Below are 20,326 nucleotides of genomic sequence, written 5' to 3'. Positions count from 1 at the left end.
TCACAGACTATAGTTACTCAATGTGAATTCATTTTTGGTTTTTTGTCATTTTTGCCCATCAATGTGGGTATTAGTCTAACTTGGTTTTTAAGTAGGTGTCAGAAGATGTCAATCCAGCATGGAAATAGGACCCCATCTCTGCAATTCATCATGCAAACTACGATTTTTCAATCACATGAAAATAAAGGAAAAAATATATATAAAGTGTGTATGTGGGGGCGTGTTTCTCTTGCTTTTTTTTTTCCCAGCAATTCTGAGCTGGAAGAGTGAGACCCAGCATGAATATGGGCCCTGCACATAGGCAGAGAGCAGCAGACCTTTGGGATTGCAATCTTGCTTCTGTCCTATGCACCTGTGTGATCCCAGGCACCATAGCCAGCCTTTCGGGTGGGTGCCTCGTGGACGCTGTGGGGTTGTTATGTACTGAACGTGGTTTGGGTGCAGAGCAAGCACTTGTAGATAAGAACTGCTGGGAGCATTTCAGCCCACCAGGACACCAGGCCCAACAGATAAGTGACATCTCATCAGCCTCTGTCCAATCCCAGAGGTTTAAACTCTGTTCTGAAGGGGACTCCACAAAACAAATGACCTCCAGGAGTCAGACTTTGCCTTTTTTTTGTTTTTTTGTTTCTTCTTCTTCCCGGTGCAATGGTCCTTGGGTCATTTGTGATAAAACTGCCTCATACACTGTCACCCCCGTCAAAGGACAGCGAGTCACAGTTCTAAGGTCAGCTGTCTTCTGCAACAAGCTCCTGAGCTTGGTTAGGGTCCTGGGGAGGGTGCAGCCATGGCCCTTCTTAGAAAGCAGCACCTGGGAGTCCTGAGGTCCAGCAGATCTGAAGTACAAGTTCACCTCCAGGGTCAAGGGGAGAAGTGAAGCTTTGAGAAGGAAACCCCAACCCCCAGAGGCACCTTTCACTCACAGGAAGTGCTCAGAGGTCGGAATTCAGTCACATGACTGGGATAGAGAAAGCAGAGCCAGGATTTGCCTTCTCTTCCCAATGCTGGGGCTGCCAAGATTCTGGGTCTGCCTCGATTTGGCAGTTCTGTCTGCCATTCTGGGCTCCCTAGACCTTCTGGCAGCTCTATTGGCTACATATTTAATGGGGGCTGGACAAAGGAAGAGGTCAGTGTCAGGGACAGTGGTACCCACAGCACTCCCCCTCCCTCAGGCCACCAGTGTGGGGTCACACTGGCTAAAGCTTGTCCTACCAGAAGATGAGGGCCAGTGGGAAGGGAGGGTACACATTGCCACTGTCCACTGGTCCCTCTGGTTCCCTACCCCCACCTCCAGCAGCAGAATCCCACTATCCAAAGAGTGGGCTGACTTGCAAACTGTAGGTCCATCGAGGCCTGGATGGGAGGACTCAGGACTCGGGGGACTCTGGTAGTTGAACACAAGTACCCAGACTCACAGAGCATCTCCTGTTGAAGTCCTGGTATTGAATGTTTCTTTGCTCACATAATGTAGGGCATAAATGCCAAAGTGAAAGCCAGGTGAATGCAATTATATAAAATAACCCCATCTGCAGTTGGAAGGGACACACTGACTCCATAAAGAGTACCAAACAAGCACTGTGGGATCAAACAAGGAACTGAAATGTCAGTAATGCATGTGATCACTCTTGCAGTTAACAAAGTCTCCTTTCAAAACACAATCATTACCAGGGGTTGGGGATGGAGGGTAGCATACACCTGTAATCCCAGCAGCTCAGGAGGTAGGAGGATCACGAGTTCAAAAGCAGCCTCAGCAAAAGTGAGGTGCTAAGCAACTCAGTGAGACCCTGTCTCTAAATAAAATATAAAATAGGACTGGGGATGTGGCTCAGTGGTCAAGTGCCTCTGAGTTCAATCCCTGGTACAAACAAACAAACAAACAAACGAAAATAAACCCCACAAACATCCTTAAGAGGAATGTGAGATTAATCCTCAGTAGGCAGAAATCCCTACCTGTCCATGTTCTAATATAATCAAAACCTGCTCTTAATGTGAACATTTTAAATTATTAGGCAATTTATTAAGAAAAAATGTCTTCCTGCTCCATTATGAGAACTCCTCACCAGCTCTGAGGGCAAGAAAAGCAAGAGACTGTTCTGGACAGAGCTGGGAAAGGCTGGCTGCCATTATTTAATAAAAGTGCTTAGTTTCTCCTTTTTTTTTTTTTTTTTTTTTTGCTTAGGAACCTGTGTGCCCTTAGGGGGTCAGACGCCACCAGGCTTCAGAACCGCTATTTCTAGGGCAAGATAAAAATGGGTATTACAGAAAAATAACAATTCATCATTGTAACCATTCCATGCCACTAGAAACCCCTGGGGACCGCTTCGCATTTTCATTTCAAACATGGTTTTCTCCAGTCCTCAGGTGACAAGCGGACGCGAATGCCAGAAGGCTTTCCCCCCATTTGTTCCTAATAAAAATGGCTCAACTCTGGCTGTGTTGTCATGTGGGGTGACCCGAGGTCTGAGCTTTAACAGGCTGAGCCTCGTCTCCTCTTCCCTGAGCTCTTCCTTTCAGAAGTCTCTGAAGGCAGGACCTGGCTGGGTCACCCAAGACAGATGGGCTCCTCGACTTCCTCTCCCACCCCCGGGAGACCCTGCTGGAGGGCAGCAGGCTGTTGAAGGTACCATCTTCGTTTCCCTGGCTGGTGCTGCTCAGTAAGGTCTTATCCTTGGGCTCATTATGTACCCATAGTAGCCTCCTTGGTATAGAGGAATCGTTCTGTTCCAGAATATTCCTGGACTTTCTAACTGCTGCCATTGAACTAGTTCTTATTAATCTTCTCCTTTTATTTTATACACTCAAACATTCTTCATCTGACCTTGAACCGGGGACTCATTTCCTGAAAGCAATCACTTTGGAATACCAGTGAAAGTTTCAGAATCAATTTGGATTTTCTTTTCAAATCCTTGATGCTTCCTCCTGGTGTTAAGCCCTTGTGCACTGAGACTCAGATGCTTCATCTTCCTTTTTCTTCTTCCTCTTAAGGAACAAGGTCTACATGGTCTACTTCGATTCTGAGAACTAAGATTTTCGTACTGATTAATAGTGATACAGTTTTTTATTAAACACCGTGAGTCGGGTGCTGCAGCAAGGAACTTCGAGGATCATTTAGTTTAATATTTCCAACAGCCCCATGAGGTAAATACCACTCTCCAAATCAGGGTGTAACCAAAGCCCAGAGGGGCTGAGTTACTCGCTCACAGCTGTAGAGACAACACGAGGATCTGAGCCCAGGTGACTTGACTCTGAGCCCACATCCTCAGTCCCCACACCAAGCACAGAGATGTTCTCAACGAACACACTGAGCCATCGGGTTTCTAAGGTGAAGGGATCCTTGTCTTGATCGCTGGACCCCTCCCCTTCTCAAACACAATCCCATTTCTGAAAACCTGGAGTCCACAGGGCTCATCCTTGGGCTCCAAGATTGGCAGTGTCTGTGGTCAGTGCACAGAAGCCCAGAAGGAGGAACCCCAGCATCTGGGCCCCAGTGCCCTAGGAGTGAAGCCAACAGAAGTCTGCACACTTGGAGGGGAAGCCTGGGGCATGCCTTCCTTCAGTGGGGGTGTCTAGGGCATGGCTTCATATCTCAGATAAAGTTCAGTCTGATCAACAAATATGAAAAACATACAGAGAAGGAGAGTGCACATACACTTCTGAGGGGTGAGGCTGGCACTGGGGCACCAAGCCAGTCCAGGGACGTACATGGCCTGTGGGGATCACAGTGGACACTCAGGTATCCAGCCAGGCCTGAGGGCATGTGCTACACAGATGGGGTGCCTGGTGCCACCTCCTCTCCTAAGTCAATTCTATGTGGAGAGGTGCCCGTGAAGGAATAGGCCTTGTGCCCATGACTTGGCAGTTGGGTTTTGACTTGTGAATAAACTGACATTTCTGGTTGATGCATCAGTCATTTCTAAGTTCAAGCAAGATGACTCAATTTCCCTGAGTCTGGCACAGTGTGGGTGTGCAGATAAGACTTCTGGATCTGCAGATGAGGGAACCCCATCCAGCATCTTCATAACCTGAAGGGAAGGGAAACTTCTGCCCTGCCCTGATCCTCTGGTCTCTCTCCTGCTCTTCCCTGTCGTCCCAGGGTGTAGGAGGTGGAGTCCAATCAGAATCAGGAAGGTTAATGTGGCCCTGGTTCTTCCACGGTGCAGTCACTGTGTGCAAAGGCCGGCCCCGGGTGGCACTCCTGGGGCCTCCTGCTTCCCAAGGAACCTGTGCTCCTGGCACATTCCCATTCCTGTCTTTTCTCTTCTGTACCATGAGCCTCACCCCAGGAATGGGACCACCCCAGAGCTGGTCCTTGGAGGGAGAGAAGAGGCCAGGCTTGGTCTGAGCCCACACCATTCCCTCCAAGCCAGCTCCCAGCAGAGCTCTGCAGGAAGGGGCTGGCCACTGGATCATGTGGCACTTCATTACATGGCACTTTGCTCTCTTAGAACTTCCTGGTTGGGGAGAGAGGTGGTGAGCAGGCTGGGGCTGGCTACGATGCAGGCTCTCCTGGGTTCTGCTGTAACATCTGTCCTGACTCTCAGCAGGAATTCCACCATGACAGTGTCCAGACACACCAGGAGCCAGGCCCCTGCAGCTGTGGAGGTGGACCATCCCAGTCCTGCCCTTGGGGCCAGCAGTGGCCCAGGGTGGTGGAAACCCCCACATAGCACACAAGCTCACGAGCATCTGGACTTTCTCTTTTAATAATTCCCCATGTCTCCAGTTCCTGATGCCGAGTGAAACAAATGACTCTTGAGATTAAACAAGAATTTCACTGACCCTCCACCATGGATCTTACTCATTGTTAATGTTTCATTGTATTTTGTTATTTTGGTCTTTGGAGGCCAAAATGAAGATTCTAATTTCTCAGTCTCAGAGTGACGGATATATTAGGTTGGAAGAGTCTTTGCTGTGGGGTCTTGCCTGTGTCCTGTAGGATAGGCTTCCACCCACCATCTGCCCATAACGCTACCCACCCTCAGACAACCCAAAACATCTCCCAGCCTTGCCAAGTGCCCCCTGGGGGTAAAATGCCCCTAGTTGAGAATCCCTGACTTAAAAAGCTGGCCCTGTTTCCTGTGACCTAGAGGACGAGGTTGAAAAGTTAGTCCTGTGCTTCTCATTCTGAGGCAGTGGCCCTATTAAAACACCCTTGCTTTGTCTGGTGTGCACCCTCCCATTTGTTGATTTAGGAATGACAGTCATTGTGGGGCAAAGGTCATTTCTGGGGAGCTGGCGTTTTGCCAACTGGCTGCTGTCTGGTGCCATCTGCCATCACCAGGCTCCAGATGTGTTAGGGATGGGTTTGTGGGTGTCATCTAGTCAGTGTTCCCACGGGGCTGGGATCTGATTTACCATAAGCTTCACGATTCTTGGTCTTTAAGGGCCCTAAGTCCAACGTGAGGCTCAGACTGGCGTGAGGACTGTCTTTTCTCTGGAAAGCCACATTCCCAGATGAACTGCAGAGCCCTGAGCTGCCCAGGAACAGACACTCATCCCAACTGACCTCTGTGAGTGTGTGCCAGGGACAGGAGAGTGATGTGGTGCAGGCACGAGTTCCAGGCACGGAAGAAGTCCTCTTTCTTGGTCACCACCTGGTACATTGACAGAAGAAAAACAGCCACTGATGACATTCTGAGAGAAATGAACAAGACAGATGGCAAACATCCAATTTTTAATATAACCATAAGAATGGGCAAGGTCTCTGGTGGGCCGGCCTCCATGATCAGAAAGGGGCTCATGAGGTGGGTGAATGTCATCAAGGATGTATGGGGAATCCAGGTCCGTGTTTATGGTAATTCCTCACATGTCAAATATGGAGGCAGCCACGGCCAATTCTTGAGCAGTGAGAGACATTGGAGAAACTTGAAGGAGAAGGTAAATGCACAGAGACAGTGGACTGTTTAATAGGGGCACTCACACCTGAAGAATTGTAAAGATTAGAACTGACTGCTTAAATCCAATCCTCAATGTGACCAGTCCACCTTCTCTCATCCCTCCCTCCCTCCCTCCCTGCCTGCCTTCCTTCCTCCCATTGTAATCAGGGGCTTCCATTTGATTTCAGGTCACCTCCTGAATTCCTGTGGCATCCCAAGCATTGCTCTTTGATAGTGTCCACATCTGACATGTGTGGAGCACTGGCATAAACATGGAAGCGGAAGGCACAGTATGTTGTGACACTGTTTCAATCAACGAGTCACTTTGGGGGATCTTCACTGTATTAGGTGGTCTTTCAACCTCCTCAATGAAGGGCACCTTTTTTCTTTTCATTTTTCATTTGAATGGAAGTGAGAAAACATGGCTAGAATAAAATAAGAACGAAGAAAATACACAAGCAAGAGAAAGATGCTGCATCAGGAAGCCGAGAACTGGAGTCACTTCAGCGAAGCAAAGGGCGGATTCTTATCTGAGCAGAGAAAAGAGTTAAATTTGGCACTTCTGACTTTTCTTTGTTCCTTCTTGCCTTTCTTTGTTTCGAAAACCTAATGGCTTGATACTTAAACTTGTAGCAATCTTTTTGCTGCTCAAGGAAATGACACTCAAATAGAAAGTTCGACCTGATCTACCTACTTCCCATTTGTTTTAACTCACGCTCCCAGGAGCTCTCTCGGGTGGAAAGCACTCTGCTTTCCCGTAACTCTGCAGTTTCTCCGGGGCCTGGAGGTCTTGCTGGGGGGAAACGCTTCTTACAACAGAAGGCTTTGTGTCCCAGTGGAAAAAGAGCACTGCCGAAAGTCACTGCCCATGTATAATTTAGCACGATCACCCAGGGCGGCGGGCACGGCTCGGAGAAGACGGCTTTGCTTCCACACCTAACTGGGCGTCTCCTGACACTTGAGGGAGAGGACAGTGTCTCCTCACTCTCTGGATCCATGCATCTCTGCATTGGTGTCACAAATACAGCTGGAAAGTTGTGGCAGAGACAGGTGACTCTCAGGGAGCAGCCTGCAGGTGGAAGCGCAAGAACCAGCCAACCATTCCCAGAAGTTCTAGGAGATGCTGAAACTACCCATCACGCCATAAAGAAGAACACCAGGAACTTGTCCAATAGGCTCTATTCACACATACCAACCACCCCCTCCATTGCAGGGGAGTCAGAGAAGATGAATAAAACACTGCAGATGGTACACATAGAATCAAAGGCATTTCCTGATAATAATAACAACTCAATGTGTGGAATAAGTGTTTCACTGCCCTGATCAAGAGAAAACCAGGACAGACAGCTGGCTGGACAAGAGATTTCAGATGATAAAACCTCATAGAGGGCTCTTTGCATATCTGCTGGCATGGCTTCAAAATGTCCCCAGGAAAAGGCGAAGGCAAGGTCAAGGTAAGGGAAAGATCCTGGAAGGCGTGCCAGCCAGTTCAAGAGCTTTTCTCATATGTCATCATTCTGGTACTGATGCTGGGGCAGGCTCAGTACATCCTCATTCCTATTGGCAAGTAGCCCCCTACTTACCTACAAACTCACCCTGGGCAGGTAGGGGCACACCTAGGTCTTGGAGCATGTTGACAGAAAGGCAGCTTTGCATGGCCAGACACACAGCAAAGCAACAGACAGAGAAGCTTCTGTCCCCTTGAAAAATAATTTGTTGGCAGGAAATAATAAGATGAAGCCAAGTGGGACTTCATAGTGGTCCACACACACTCAGGTGGGCTGATCCAGGAGCCACATGGGGCTTCACTCCAGCCACTGTCAAGAGGTGAAAGTGAACAGATCAGAAAGTATACTCTGGCTCAACCTCCAAGCAAAGTGACCATGTTCACCTCAAGTGTGTCACTGCCTATAACTATAACCCTTTAATCTCCTATGCAATGCACAAGATTTTAAGATGTGCTAATTGTGCAAACAATGTCTTGAAACAATAGAAACCAAGTGTACCACCTTAAAAAGCTTGAGGTAAGTTTTCAGGAGAGAGGACTTTTAAAGTGATATAGTTGCTCTTTACTTCAGGCAGTGAGCCTGCTACCAAAAACGTGGGTGCAAATTAGGTGTATGCAAACTCACTCCTCATTTAAATGCAGCAGGCAACTGGCAACTGTTTTAAGCATTAATTGCATCTGTTCATTTAGTCTTCAGAACCCCTGGTGGTGGGTTTTTATTGATATCTTCATTTTGCAGGTAGAAAACTGGCAGAGAAGGTTGAAAAATTTTGTACAAGGTTGCAGAGCTGAGCTGTGTCTTGGCTCCCAGTATTCCTAACCCATGTTCCTAACCACAGGCCACCTAGCTTCCCGGTGGAACTGAGGATAGGTAGTTCCCTGCAAAATCTGCCCCTCCCAAATACATTGTTTGCAAAGACACATTATCACACACAGTACCATTAATAAGTAATGATATGCCTTTAATAATTAATGTGAACAACAGCCCACCCTTAAAGTGTCTAATGAAAAGATATGCTTATTTCCCAATAAGTCAACACACAGCTGAGACATATTGCTGACATGTAAAGAAACATCTTCTGTGTGGTAGATGCTCATATCCATTCCCTCCTTTTCTATAAAAACCTCATACAGATTTGGGCAGCAATATAGCCAGTTAAAATTACTTCCCCATAGAGGATCTACAAAAACAAAGAACCCATAGTCAACATAATACTCAACTGTAAAAGGCTAAGTGCTTTCCCTTAAGGAAAGGAAGACAATGGGGTCTTAGAGCACATTGGCAGAAAGGCAGATTTACTAGGACAAAAACCAAAAAAGCCACTTACAGAGAAGCTTCTTCACCTTGAAATATAATTTGTTGACAGGAAATAATAGGATGAAGTCCACTGAGTGCGGGGATGTCCATCATTACTACTTTTCTCAACATGGTGCTAGCCAAAGTAATAAGAAAGGAAAAAAAATTAAAATATCTTCATTCAAAGATACACAATTGTTTAGAAAATCCCAAGGAATGTATAAGAAAGCTATTAGCACTAAGTAAATTAAGCAAAGTCACAAGGTGTAAGATGGACATTAAAAAATCAATTGCATGTTTATATTTCAGCAGTGAACAATTGGAAAAAACATAAAATAAAAATGCTATTACAATAGTATGAAAATATTTAGGAATGTATTTTTTAAAATATGTGTAAAATCTATACCTGAGAACTGAAAACTATTGTGGAGGGAAATTTAAAAAGAGATTCTGTTTTCATAGATTAGAAAACATGATATTGCTACAGGTCACATCTTTTCACTTTAATCACAATATTGATTCAATGCAAATGCTATTCAAAATCCTAGTGGATTTTTTTTTTGGTAGAAAAAAAGCCAATTGTAAGCTGATTGTAAAATTATGTAGAAATTTGTATAGAAACTGTATAGACATGTAGAATAGTCAAAATAGTTTTGTGGAAAAAAATTGGAGGCAGCAGTTTCTATCCTCATATTACATAAAGTGGACATAAAGACAAAGTTAATCAGAAGGGACAAAGAAGGACATTTAATACTGCTTAAGGGAATTATACATCAACAAGACATAACAATTGTAAATATTTATGCCCCAAACAATGGAGCATTTACATATATCAACCAAACCCTCTCAATTTTAAGAATCAAATAAACCACAACATAATAATCCTGGGTGACTTTAACACTCCACTCTCACAACTGGATAGATTCTCCAAACAAAAACAAAGACGTTATAGAACTAAAAAATATAATTTATAATTCAGACATAACAGACATATGTGGAATATTTCATCGATGCATCAATGACTGAATACACGTTCTTCTCAGCAGCACACAGATTCTTCTCTAAAATAGACCATATCTCAGGCCACAAAGCAACTCTTAGCAAATACAAAAACACAGAGATAATACCTTGCATTCTATCATATCATAATGGAGAAAAATGAGAAATAAATGATAAAATAAAAAATAGAAGCTACTCTATACCTGGAGACTAAATAATATGCCATTGAATAGCCAATGGACAGCAGAAGAAATCAGGTATGAATTTTTTTTAAAAAAACTTGCTTAGAAGTAAACTAGAATAACAATACAACACATCAAAATCTCTGGGACATTATGAAGGCAGTACTAAGAGGATAATTCATTGCATTGGTCTCATTTCTTGAGAGAGGAGAAAGTCAACAAATAAATAACGTAACATTACATCTCAAAGCCCTAGAAAAAAAAGAACAAATCAATATCAAAAGCAGCAGAAGACAAGAAATAATTAAAATCAGAGCTGAAATCAATTAAATTAAAACAAACAATCCAAAAAATCAACAAAGCAAAAAGTTGAAAAAATAAATAACACTTGATAAACTCTTAGCAAGCTAACAAAGAGTAAACTCAAACTACTAAAATTTGCAACGAAAAAGAAAATATCCCAATGGACACTACTGAAATACAGAAGATAATCAGAAACTATTTTGAATATTTATACTCCAATAAGATAGAAAATCTTGAAGATATCGACAAATTTCTAGAGACATATGATCTATCCAAATTGAATCAGGAATATACACACGATTTAAACAGATCAACTTCAAATAAAGAAATTTGAGACACCATCAAAAACCTACCAACAAAGAAAATCCAGGACCAGACTTATTGTCAGCCAAGTTCTACCAGAACTTCAAAGAAGAACTAATCAATCCTCCTCAAATTATCCCATGAAATAGAAAAGGTGGGAACCCCTCCAATCTATTCATGAAGCTCATATCATCCTGATATCAAAACCGAACTAAAGACACATCAAGGAAAGAAAACTTTAGACCAACATCCCTCATGAACACAGATGCAAAAATTCTTAAAACAAAAAATACCGGAAAATCACATACAAAAACATTAAAAAGATAGTGCCCCATGATCAACTGGAGTTCACCCCAAGGATAAAAGGTTGGTTCAATATATGGAAATCAACAAATGTAATTCCTCACATGAATAGACTTAAAGACAAGAATACTATGATTATCTCAAAGATGTAGAAAAAAGCATTTGACAAAACACAACATCCATTCGTGTTCAAAACACTACAAAAACTATGGACACTAGGAACATACCTCAACATTGCAAAAGCTGTATATGCTAAACCCAAGGCCAACATCATTCTAAATGGAGAAAAATTGAAAGCATTTCCTCTAAAACACTGGAACAAGACAAGGATGCCCTCTTTTACCACTTCTATTCAACATAGTCCTTGAAATTCTAGCCAGAGCAATTAGACAAATGAAAGAAATTAAAGGGATAAGACTAGGAAAAGAAGAACTCAAACTATCCCTATTTGCGGGTGACATGATTCTATATTTAGAAGACACCCCCCCAAAAAAAAACCTCTACCAGAAAAATTCTAGAATTCATTAATAAATCCATTAAAGTAGCAGAATATAAAATTAAAACCCATAAATCAATCGTGTTCCTATACATCAGTGATGAATCAACTGTAAGAGAAATTAGGAAAACTATCCCACTCACAGTAGCCTCAAAGAAAATAAAATATTTGGAAATAGATCTAACAAAAAAGATGAAAGATCTCTACAATGAAAACTACAGAACACTAAAGAAAGAAATTGAAAGAAAGAAGACCTTAGAAGATGGAAAATTCTCCCATGTTCTAGGATAGGCAGAATTAATATTGTCAAAATGGTCATACTACCAAAAGTGCTACACAGATTTAATGCAATTCCTGTTAAAATTCCAATGATGTTCTTCATAGAAATAGAAAAAGTATTTATTAAATTCATTTAGAAACATAAGAAGCCCAGAATAGTCAAAGCAATCCCTAGCAAGAAGTGTGAAGTAGGAGGCATCACAATACCAGACTTTAAATTACACTACAGAGCTATAGTAACAAAAACAGCATGGTATTGGCACCAAAAAATACATGAAGACCAATGATAGAGAATAGAAGACACAGAGACAAACCCTCATGAATAGAGTTATCTCATATTAGATAAAGGTGCCCTTAACATTTTGGAGAAAGAAAAGATAGCCTCTTCAACAAATGATGCTGAGAAAACTGGAAATCCATATGTAGCAAAATGAAATTAGACCCCTATCTCCCACCCTGCACAAAACTTAACTCAAAGTGAATGAAGGACTAGGCATTAGACCAGAGACCCTGTGCCTACTAAAACAAAAAGTAGGTCCAAATCTCCAACATGTTCACTTAGGAACCAAATTCCTCAACAAGATGCCTAAAGTGTGAGAAGCAAAATCTATGATCAATAAATGGAATGGTATCAAACCAAAAAGTCTCTTCACAGCAAAGAAAACCATCAAGGATGTGAAGGGAGAGACGACAGAATGGGAGAAAATCTTTGGCATCTGTACCTCAAATAGAGCATTAGTCTCCAGGATATATAAAGAACTCAAAAAACTTAACACTAAAATCCAACTAACCCGATTAATAAATGGGCAAAGAAACTGAACAGACACTTCACAGAAGAAGAAATATGATCGATGAACAAATACATGAAAAAATGTTCAACATCACTAGAATTAGAGAAATACAAATTAAAACTATACTGAGATTTTTATCTCACTCCATTCAGAATAGCAATTATCAAGAATATGAGCAACAATAAATGTTGGTAAGGATGTAGGGGGAAAGGTACACTCATACATTGCTAGTGAGACTGCAAATTAGTGCAACCACTCTGGAAAGCAGTATGGAGATTCCTCAGAAAACTTGGAATGGAACCACCATTTGACCCAGTTATCCCACTCCTCGCTATATACCCAAAGGACTTAAAATCAGCATACTACAGTGACACAGCCACTTCAGTGTTTATATTAGCTCAATTCATAATAGTTAAGCTATGGAACCAACCAAGGTGCCCTTCAAACAGATAAATGGATAAAAAAAAATGTGGTACTTACACACAATGGAATATTGCTCGGCCATAAAGAAGAATGAAATTATGGCATTTGCCAGTAAATGGATGGAACTGGTGACTAAGTAAAATACTAAGTGAAATAAGTCAATCCCCAAAAAACCAAAGGCCAAATGTTCTCTCTGATATGCAGATAGGAACCCTCAAGAGGAAGAAGTAGGAGTGGGGGATGGAGTGGAGGTTCATTAGATTGGACAGAGGGAGAGGAAGGAAGGGAATTGAAAGGATAGTAGAATGAATTGGACATAACTTTGCTATGCTCATAGAAGAATACACAACCAGTGTAATTCCTCATTGTGTATATTCCATGTATGTATGATATGACAAAATACATTCGACTGTCACCTATAAAAGGAACTAATAAAATTTTTTTAAAGATTGGAGGATTCCCATTTCCTGATTTCAAGACTTTCATAGAGCTACAGTAAAAGTACAGTATTAGATAAGGATAGAAATATAGGTGAGCAGAACAAAGTCAAGAGTCCAGAAACAGAGGCACATATATGAGGTCAACTGATTTTTCTACAAAGTACCAAGATAATTGATGGGGGAAATAGCCTTTTCAACAAATGGCACTGATCAGCTGATAAGCCACATGCAAAAGCAACCAAATGAACCTCAACTCTCACTTCATACCACATACAACAATGAATGCAAAAGGGATCACAGACCTGAAGGTCAGAGCTAAATCTATAAAACTTTTAGAAGAAAACATCAGGGAAAATCTTAGTGACCTGGGGTTAGGCCAAAATTTTGAGATGAGACATAAAAAGTTAAAATGTTATCAAAATTAAAAATCTCCTCTTTAAATACACTATTAAGGAAAATGAAAAGGCAAGAAATGGATTAGGAGAAACTCTGCAGATCACAGGTATAGTGAAGGTCTTCTATCCACAATTCACAAAACCTCAATATTAAGAAAACAAAATCCTAGTTAAGCGATTGATCAAGAAATGTGAGCAGACACTTCACCGAGGAAGATAAATGAAATGGAAAAATAAACACATGAAAAGGATTTGAGAAATGTAAATGGAGACCACAATGAGATACTGTTTCACACCCACTGTGATGGCGACAATGAGTAAGACCGGCAAGATTGGGCAAGATGGAGTATTGGCGAGGATGTGAAACGGCCAGAAAAATCATTACTGGGGGAAATGCAAACTGCTGCAGCCACACTGGAAACAGCTTGGCAGCTTCTTTTAAATTTAAGTTTATTTATTTATTTTCTTGGTACCAAGGTGCTTAACCTCTGAGCTACATCCCCAGTGTTGTTGTTGTTGTTTTTTAAATTTTTATTTTGAGACAGGGTCTTGCTAAATTGCTTATGGGCTTGCTAAATTGCTGAGGCCGGATTTGAATTTAGGAGCCTCCTGCCCCAGCCTCCCAAATCCCTGGGATTACAGATAAGCGCCACCAAGCCCAGCTGTCTAAATGTAAACATGTTCCTACCCCAGAGCCCAGCCACTCCTCTCCTAGGTATTTACAGAGACAAGGTTATCTAAGTAGAGAATCCCAAAGGATACATAATAAAGCTGTTTATGTAAAGATATCATGTCCACTTAAAGACTTAGGAGAAAATGTTCACAGAAGCTTTATTCATACCAGCCAAAGCAGAAATCAACCCAGCAATGGGTTAGTGAGCAAACCCATTATTTTCAATCACACAAAGGAATACTAGTCCACAACAAAAAGGCACAAACGACAGACACACGACCACAACCCATAAGAACCCTCAGAAGCCCTCTGTCGAGTGACAGAGGCCAGACACAAGAGACTTCCATGCTATATTATCAAATTATCCCAAAGGCTAATCTGGATTCAGGTCTGGAGAAGGAACTAACCTCAGAGCAGCAAGAAGGAATTTGGAGAGATGGAAACATTTTATTGGGTTTGGGTTCTGCGATCATATGCATTTACCCAAACTCACTGATTGTGCACTTGAAATTGGTAAATTTTAAGATATGTAAATACCGTATTTTGTCTATACATACACATCATGAGTGTGTGTGTGTGTGTGTGTGTGTGGAAGCTGAATTTCTAAACCACGCTCACCTCCCTGTCTGCCACTGGGTTGGACTATCATCTCTGTGGCCCCCGAGAGCAGACAACTGTGAAAGCTATTGTTCCACTAATAAAACGAGGCCACCTGAGCCAACTGGCACATCCTTTTTCTCTGTCCTTTCCCCGCCTACTTGCTTGGAATGCAGTGCTGTGAGAATCAAAGGCTACGCAAGGAGGTGAACTGGCTCCCCGGGGTCCCTGTCCTCCATCTCCTGATCACTTTGGCTTGAAACAACAGAAGTGGGTTCTTTCACCGTTTTGGAGGCCAGAAGCCCTAGATCAGCGAGTCAGAGGCTCCTGGGTGCCTCGCTGGTTCCTGGCGGTGGCCGGCAAGCTCTGCCATTCCTTGGCTTGTGTCTGCACACCCTGGCCTCTGCCTCCCTTGTCCCAAGGCCTCCTCCCCTGTGTCTGCTTGGCTCTCCTCTTCTCAAGAGGACACCAGCATATTGGAGCAGGACTCACCCTGAAGGACTTCATCATAACTTGATCACATCTGCAAAGACCACTCCCCCCACACACACCTTTTTTTTTTTTCCAACTAAGTTCACATTCTCAGGTCCTGGGGGGTTAGGACTTGAGCATTTATTTTGGGGACACATCATTTAAACTCACACCATGGGGGCGGAGGGGAGGGACAGGAAGAGCTGCTGCAGGCCCAGGGCTGCCCACTTCTGCCTTGTCTTAAGCCACTGTAGTTAAGCATCACGACCAGGACACTCCCTTCCTCTGCTATTAAAAGGGCACCACAGTCCCGTGCTGACCCAGAAGGAGGGCAACACCAGCACAGCGCCTGGCCACTACGGCTTGGGTGAGCAGGCGCACGCATGGGTCCTCCTTGCCAAGTTCTCTTGATGCAGCTGCGCCCCCTTCTGCCATCTCAACCCTGCACTTTCCCTCCTCAGTCTGCGAGGGCACAGGTGCCCTGGCTTCCCCAACAGCGGCAGCTGCAGTCGCCCAGACCTTGTGCTCTGTGTCCGTCACGTTTGCCAGCCACACTGATGGGCTCAGAGTCCCTGGTGGCAATTCCCTCCTGCTCCCCAGCCAGGTCCATCCTGAGGCCTGGTACCCTGCTCGCCATCTCACTCGCTGACTCCTATTGATTCTGTTTTTTTTTTTTCTTTCTCCTCCCACGTGTTCCCACAGGCATTCCAGCCCACCCTTCACCCCTGCCTGGCCTCTAGCTCAACTAGAGGACATTTTTTTTTTTTTTAGGACGGTCATGTAAAAGCCTGAGCACAAGATCTTCTGCCAAATGCAGCCGGCCTTTTCAATGTTGTCACCCCTCTGTATTGCCACCTTCTAGACCAGTTAGGCTATTGTCTTTGGAAGTTTTTAAAAAATCCCTCCCCTTCTACCCAGTCCCAAATCCATTTATGTGTCACCTGAACTACTGTGCTTATTCTTGAATCTCCTCTACCTTCTCCTCTTCCCTGTGGATAGAGGTGGAATCAGAAGGAAAGAAGAATTCGGTCTTGACCAGCAAAGGTACTCATGCAGAGAACAGAAGCGCCTCACCCAGTGTGGAGACTGGACTCCACAGCACATGGCAGGCGTGGCAGGTCTTATGTGGTGCCCACCAAATACCGGGTGCAGTCCTCTGTGCAGCGATTTCAAAACCTTTTTATGGGTAAGTAAAACCAGGTCAAACAGTGACCCCCCCTTTCTGCTCTTTGCCCTCAGGACAGCCACACCTGTCCCCAGTGGCCCATGGACTGGACCAGTAAGCCTGCTCATCAGGGGAGAGGAAGCCCTGGAGCGGCTGAAGTGTGGCGAGCCAGATGTCCCCAGGCCACAGGGGCTTTGTCTTTCTCCTTCTCCTCCCTGTTCTTCTCTTCTGTAGTAGGTGCAGCGGTGGACAGCTGGCCTCAGTGCCCTGCTCACACCCCTAGAGTTCCTCTGCGCCTCCCACCAGCCCTGGGAAGGAAGGCCCTGGGGGTCTCTGTGGGTCCGACCCACACCTCTCCGTGATGACACTGGCAGTCTCCCTCCAGAGTCCCTGCAGCCCCCTCCTGTGGCCTTGCTGGCCTCAGGGGCATCCTTGAAGATGTGATGGTCACCAGGCAGGAAGGACTGTTCCTCCCCTGTGGGCCCCACCGCGCCTTCCTGTCTATCCTCCTGTTTGACTTTCAGTCTTCCTTGTGTGTGTGTGAGTGTGAGTGTGTGAGTGTGAGTGTGTGTGAGAGTGAGTATGTGTGTGTGTGTGAGTGTGTGGTCTTTGTGTATACTTCTGTCTTCTTATATTTTTCTTTCTGCATCCTTGTCTTTCTTTTTATTCTATATTTGTTTCTCTTACACCTCAATGAGCCATTATTTCTGTCTTTTTTTTTTCCTGGGCTTACTTAACCACATTTTTTTTCTTACATTTTTAATTTTGCTGTTTTTCTGCCTTTATGTATTATTTATCTGCTTTTTATTGGGTTTTCCTCTCCTTTTGGATTTTATTTTCTGTATTTACCCCCCCACACACACCACCATATTCTACTTTCTTTTTCATGGGTTAATTCAACTGTTTTCTTTTTTATTCTTCTTTCATATCTTTTTTTTAATATTTACTTTTTAGTTCTCGGCGGACACAACATCTTTGTATGTGGTGCTGAGGATCGAACCCGGGGCTGCACACATGCCAGGCGAGCGCGCTACTGCTTGAGCCACATCCCCAGCCGGCCTTCATATCTTTGACCTCAAGTTATTTCTCCTTTTTCCTTCTAGTCTCCCCTCCCCCCAATTAAACTTGGTTTCCTCTGCTCAGCTGTAGCAAGAGGAGGCCTCCTTCTCAGCCAGTGGCTTCTGTGCCTGACCTCTCCCCTCTCCAAAAGCCGATGTCCTCTTGCTCTGCTGTCAGGCAGGTATAGGGAGATCCTCAACTATTAGCTTCCTAACACCAAGAGCGCTGGGGCCTCAGGCAGTGACTCCCCTGGACACTGAACTGTGACTGTGGGGTGCTTGGTACCTTTGCCTAAGCTTGGAATCAGAGTGCAATTCCAAGACAGCAGATAAAAAACCTTCCTCAACATCCTGCCACATAGGAAGTAAAGAAGACTCGGGAGAAGGCACCCACCTCTGCACTCTAGCTTGTTTCCTATGGGAAGGAGAAGGAGGTGTCCTGCAAATACCCCAGACAGACTGCTAGGCTTACACTTGGTTGTCAACTTGACTGGATTGAGACGCCTAGGTGTGTCTGTGAGGGCGTTTCCAGAGATGATTGGCATGTGGGCCAGTGAACAGAGAGGCAGATCTGCTTTGAATGAGGATGGCACCATCCAATAGGCAGGGCCTGGGTGGAACAAAAATTGGAAGAAGGGGAAGTGTTTGCGCATGCTCAAGATCCACTCTTCTTGAGCAGATGAATTTTTGCTGCTGCCGTCACCCATCAACATCAGATTCCAGATTCTTCAGCCTCTCGATGGGCCTTCAGCCTTGGACTGGGGCTGCATGGTCGGTCCCTCTTGTTATGAGGCTCCAGCTTCTTAGACTGGGCAGCTCCTGGCCTCCCCAGCTGTCCAGCCTGCTGGTGGGCATTGTGGGACGATCTGACCCTGATGGTTGAGCCATTCTGATAAATTCCCTCTAATGTTATACACATGACCACTGAAGTACCTAGAAATACCCCAGACAGGCTTTGGTGGCTAGAGGGAGGGGCAGCGACGGTGCTTGACCAGTCTCTGAGGCCCAGGGACATGCTGGGCCTGGTCAGAGTTTAAGCCAGTGTGCTCTGCCCTGTGCCATGCTCTCCCTGCCCAGCCCTGGCCTGTGCCAGCTCTGCACCAGCCTCACTGCACCACAGCCTCCTGTTCCCAGCCTCACCGCACCACAGCCTCCCCATATCCAGAAGGTGTATGTGGCAGCTCTGCGGGGCAGAACAGTGGGACAACCCTCATCTGGAGAGGCGCCTCCTGAGCTGCGGGGCTGGAGTGATCCAAACGCATTGTCCTAGAGAAACACAGTGCCACAGTGTGATCATGTGGAGGGACCTGGCACCTGGGCCATACTGGGCACACCCTACGTGCAAGCATGTGCCCTGAGGGGCTGGTCACCTGCAAGGAAGACTCTCCAATTTCACAGAAGGGCCCCAGAAGAATCCAGAAAATCTAGCAACTGTCTATAGAACAGACACAGATCTCTGTTCTATAGACAGTAGGGAAATCTAGAGTGCGACCTGCCTGGGAAACCATGCTGGCCCCTCTTCCCAGGGCACTACAGCGTGTGCTGCTATTCATACTAGTGTCTCCTCAACCTGACACACTGGTCCATGGCAGCAGAGACACCTTCTTGCTCACAGGGCTTGATACAGGGTACGTTCTCAGTAAATGTGCACTCAAAGACACACTCACCACTGTGGAGGAACATACCTGTAATCCCAGCTACTCAGGAGACTGAGGCAGGAGGATCACAAGTTTAAGGCCACCAGCTCAGGCAACTTAGCAAGACCTTGTCTCAAAACAAAAAATAAAAATGGGCTGGGGTGTAGCTCAATGCTTGGGTTCCCCTGGGTTCAAACACACCCCATGTGCACACATCGCTCCCCCTATCCTGATGTGCACCCGGTTCAGGACACCTGCCACCTCTCTTGCTTCAGATAGTTGAACATGCCTTTCTCTCCATCAAAATGCCTCTGCCTCCACCCAACTACCTCCTTGGGCTTGGAAACATGTCACCTCCTCCAGGAAGCCTACCCAGTGTGATTCTGGTGCTCTCTGTGCACCCATGCAAGCCCTTACCATGCTGTAATGTGAGGAATGCTCTGACCAGGGCAGGACGGTCACCACCATGATGACCACATGAAGGAAACTTCCACGAGAGTCAAGGTGAGGGCCCTGGGTGGAAGCCAAAAAGAAACTGGACTGAGAGGGAGGAAGGGAGAAGGAGGAGGAAGAGGGGGGAAGGGAGAGAAGGAGGGATGAAGGGAGAAGAAAGGGGGGAGAGAGAGAGAGAGAGAGAGGGAGAGAGAGAGAGAGAGAGAGAGGGAGAGAGAGAGAGAGAGAGAGAGAGAGAGAGAGAGAGAGAGAGAGAGAGAGAGTAAGAGAATGCACTGGGTGGAGGGGGCCAGCACTGCAGTAGGCATGGGGTCTGTCGGGTCTCTGCAGCCTCCTCTGCACCCACACTGCCCACAGGCTCTGGTTGGGCCCAGCACTGTTAAAGACAGAGAGCTTCCCCAGGGGAGGTGTAACCACTTATGTCCCCCACAAGAGTTCCAGCAGTGGAAACCTGCACACCCCGAGTCTGACCTGGTTCTTAAGAGCTTCACCACCGAGACTAACTGCAATTGTCAGGACACAAAATCAATATGGCCTTGGCAAAGGGCTGCTATAATTGAATCTATTACCTCCTAATTTTCCTCCTTTCCCCCTTTCATGTCCAATGAAGATCCTGCTTCTCATTACTCAGCCTTCAGGAATAGAAGATGACTGTTGGGCCTTGCATTGTCTTTGGTC

The 20,326-nt window shown here is 45.0% G+C and overlaps 1 protein-coding gene across 1 annotated transcript in view; it reads right to left on the bottom strand.

Moving 5' to 3' along the window:
• LOC144369109 (acyl-coenzyme A oxidase-like protein) overlaps positions 1–20,326 on the bottom strand; it is a 354,862-nt gene that overhangs the window by 93,835 nt on the left and 240,701 nt on the right. Inside the window, exon 14 of the mRNA XM_078028174.1 lies at positions 5,507–5,594. Coding sequence (XP_077884300.1) covers positions 5,507–5,594 — 88 coding nt within the window. The remainder of the gene's footprint in view (positions 1–5,506; positions 5,595–20,326) is intronic.

This window comes from Ictidomys tridecemlineatus, chromosome 12, assembly GCF_052094955.1.
Source record: "Ictidomys tridecemlineatus isolate mIctTri1 chromosome 12, mIctTri1.hap1, whole genome shotgun sequence".
Classification (NCBI taxonomy): domain Eukaryota; kingdom Metazoa; phylum Chordata; class Mammalia; order Rodentia; family Sciuridae; genus Ictidomys; species Ictidomys tridecemlineatus.
The sequence above is the reverse complement of the archived record's forward strand: the minus strand, read 5'-3'. Positions and strand labels throughout refer to the sequence as shown.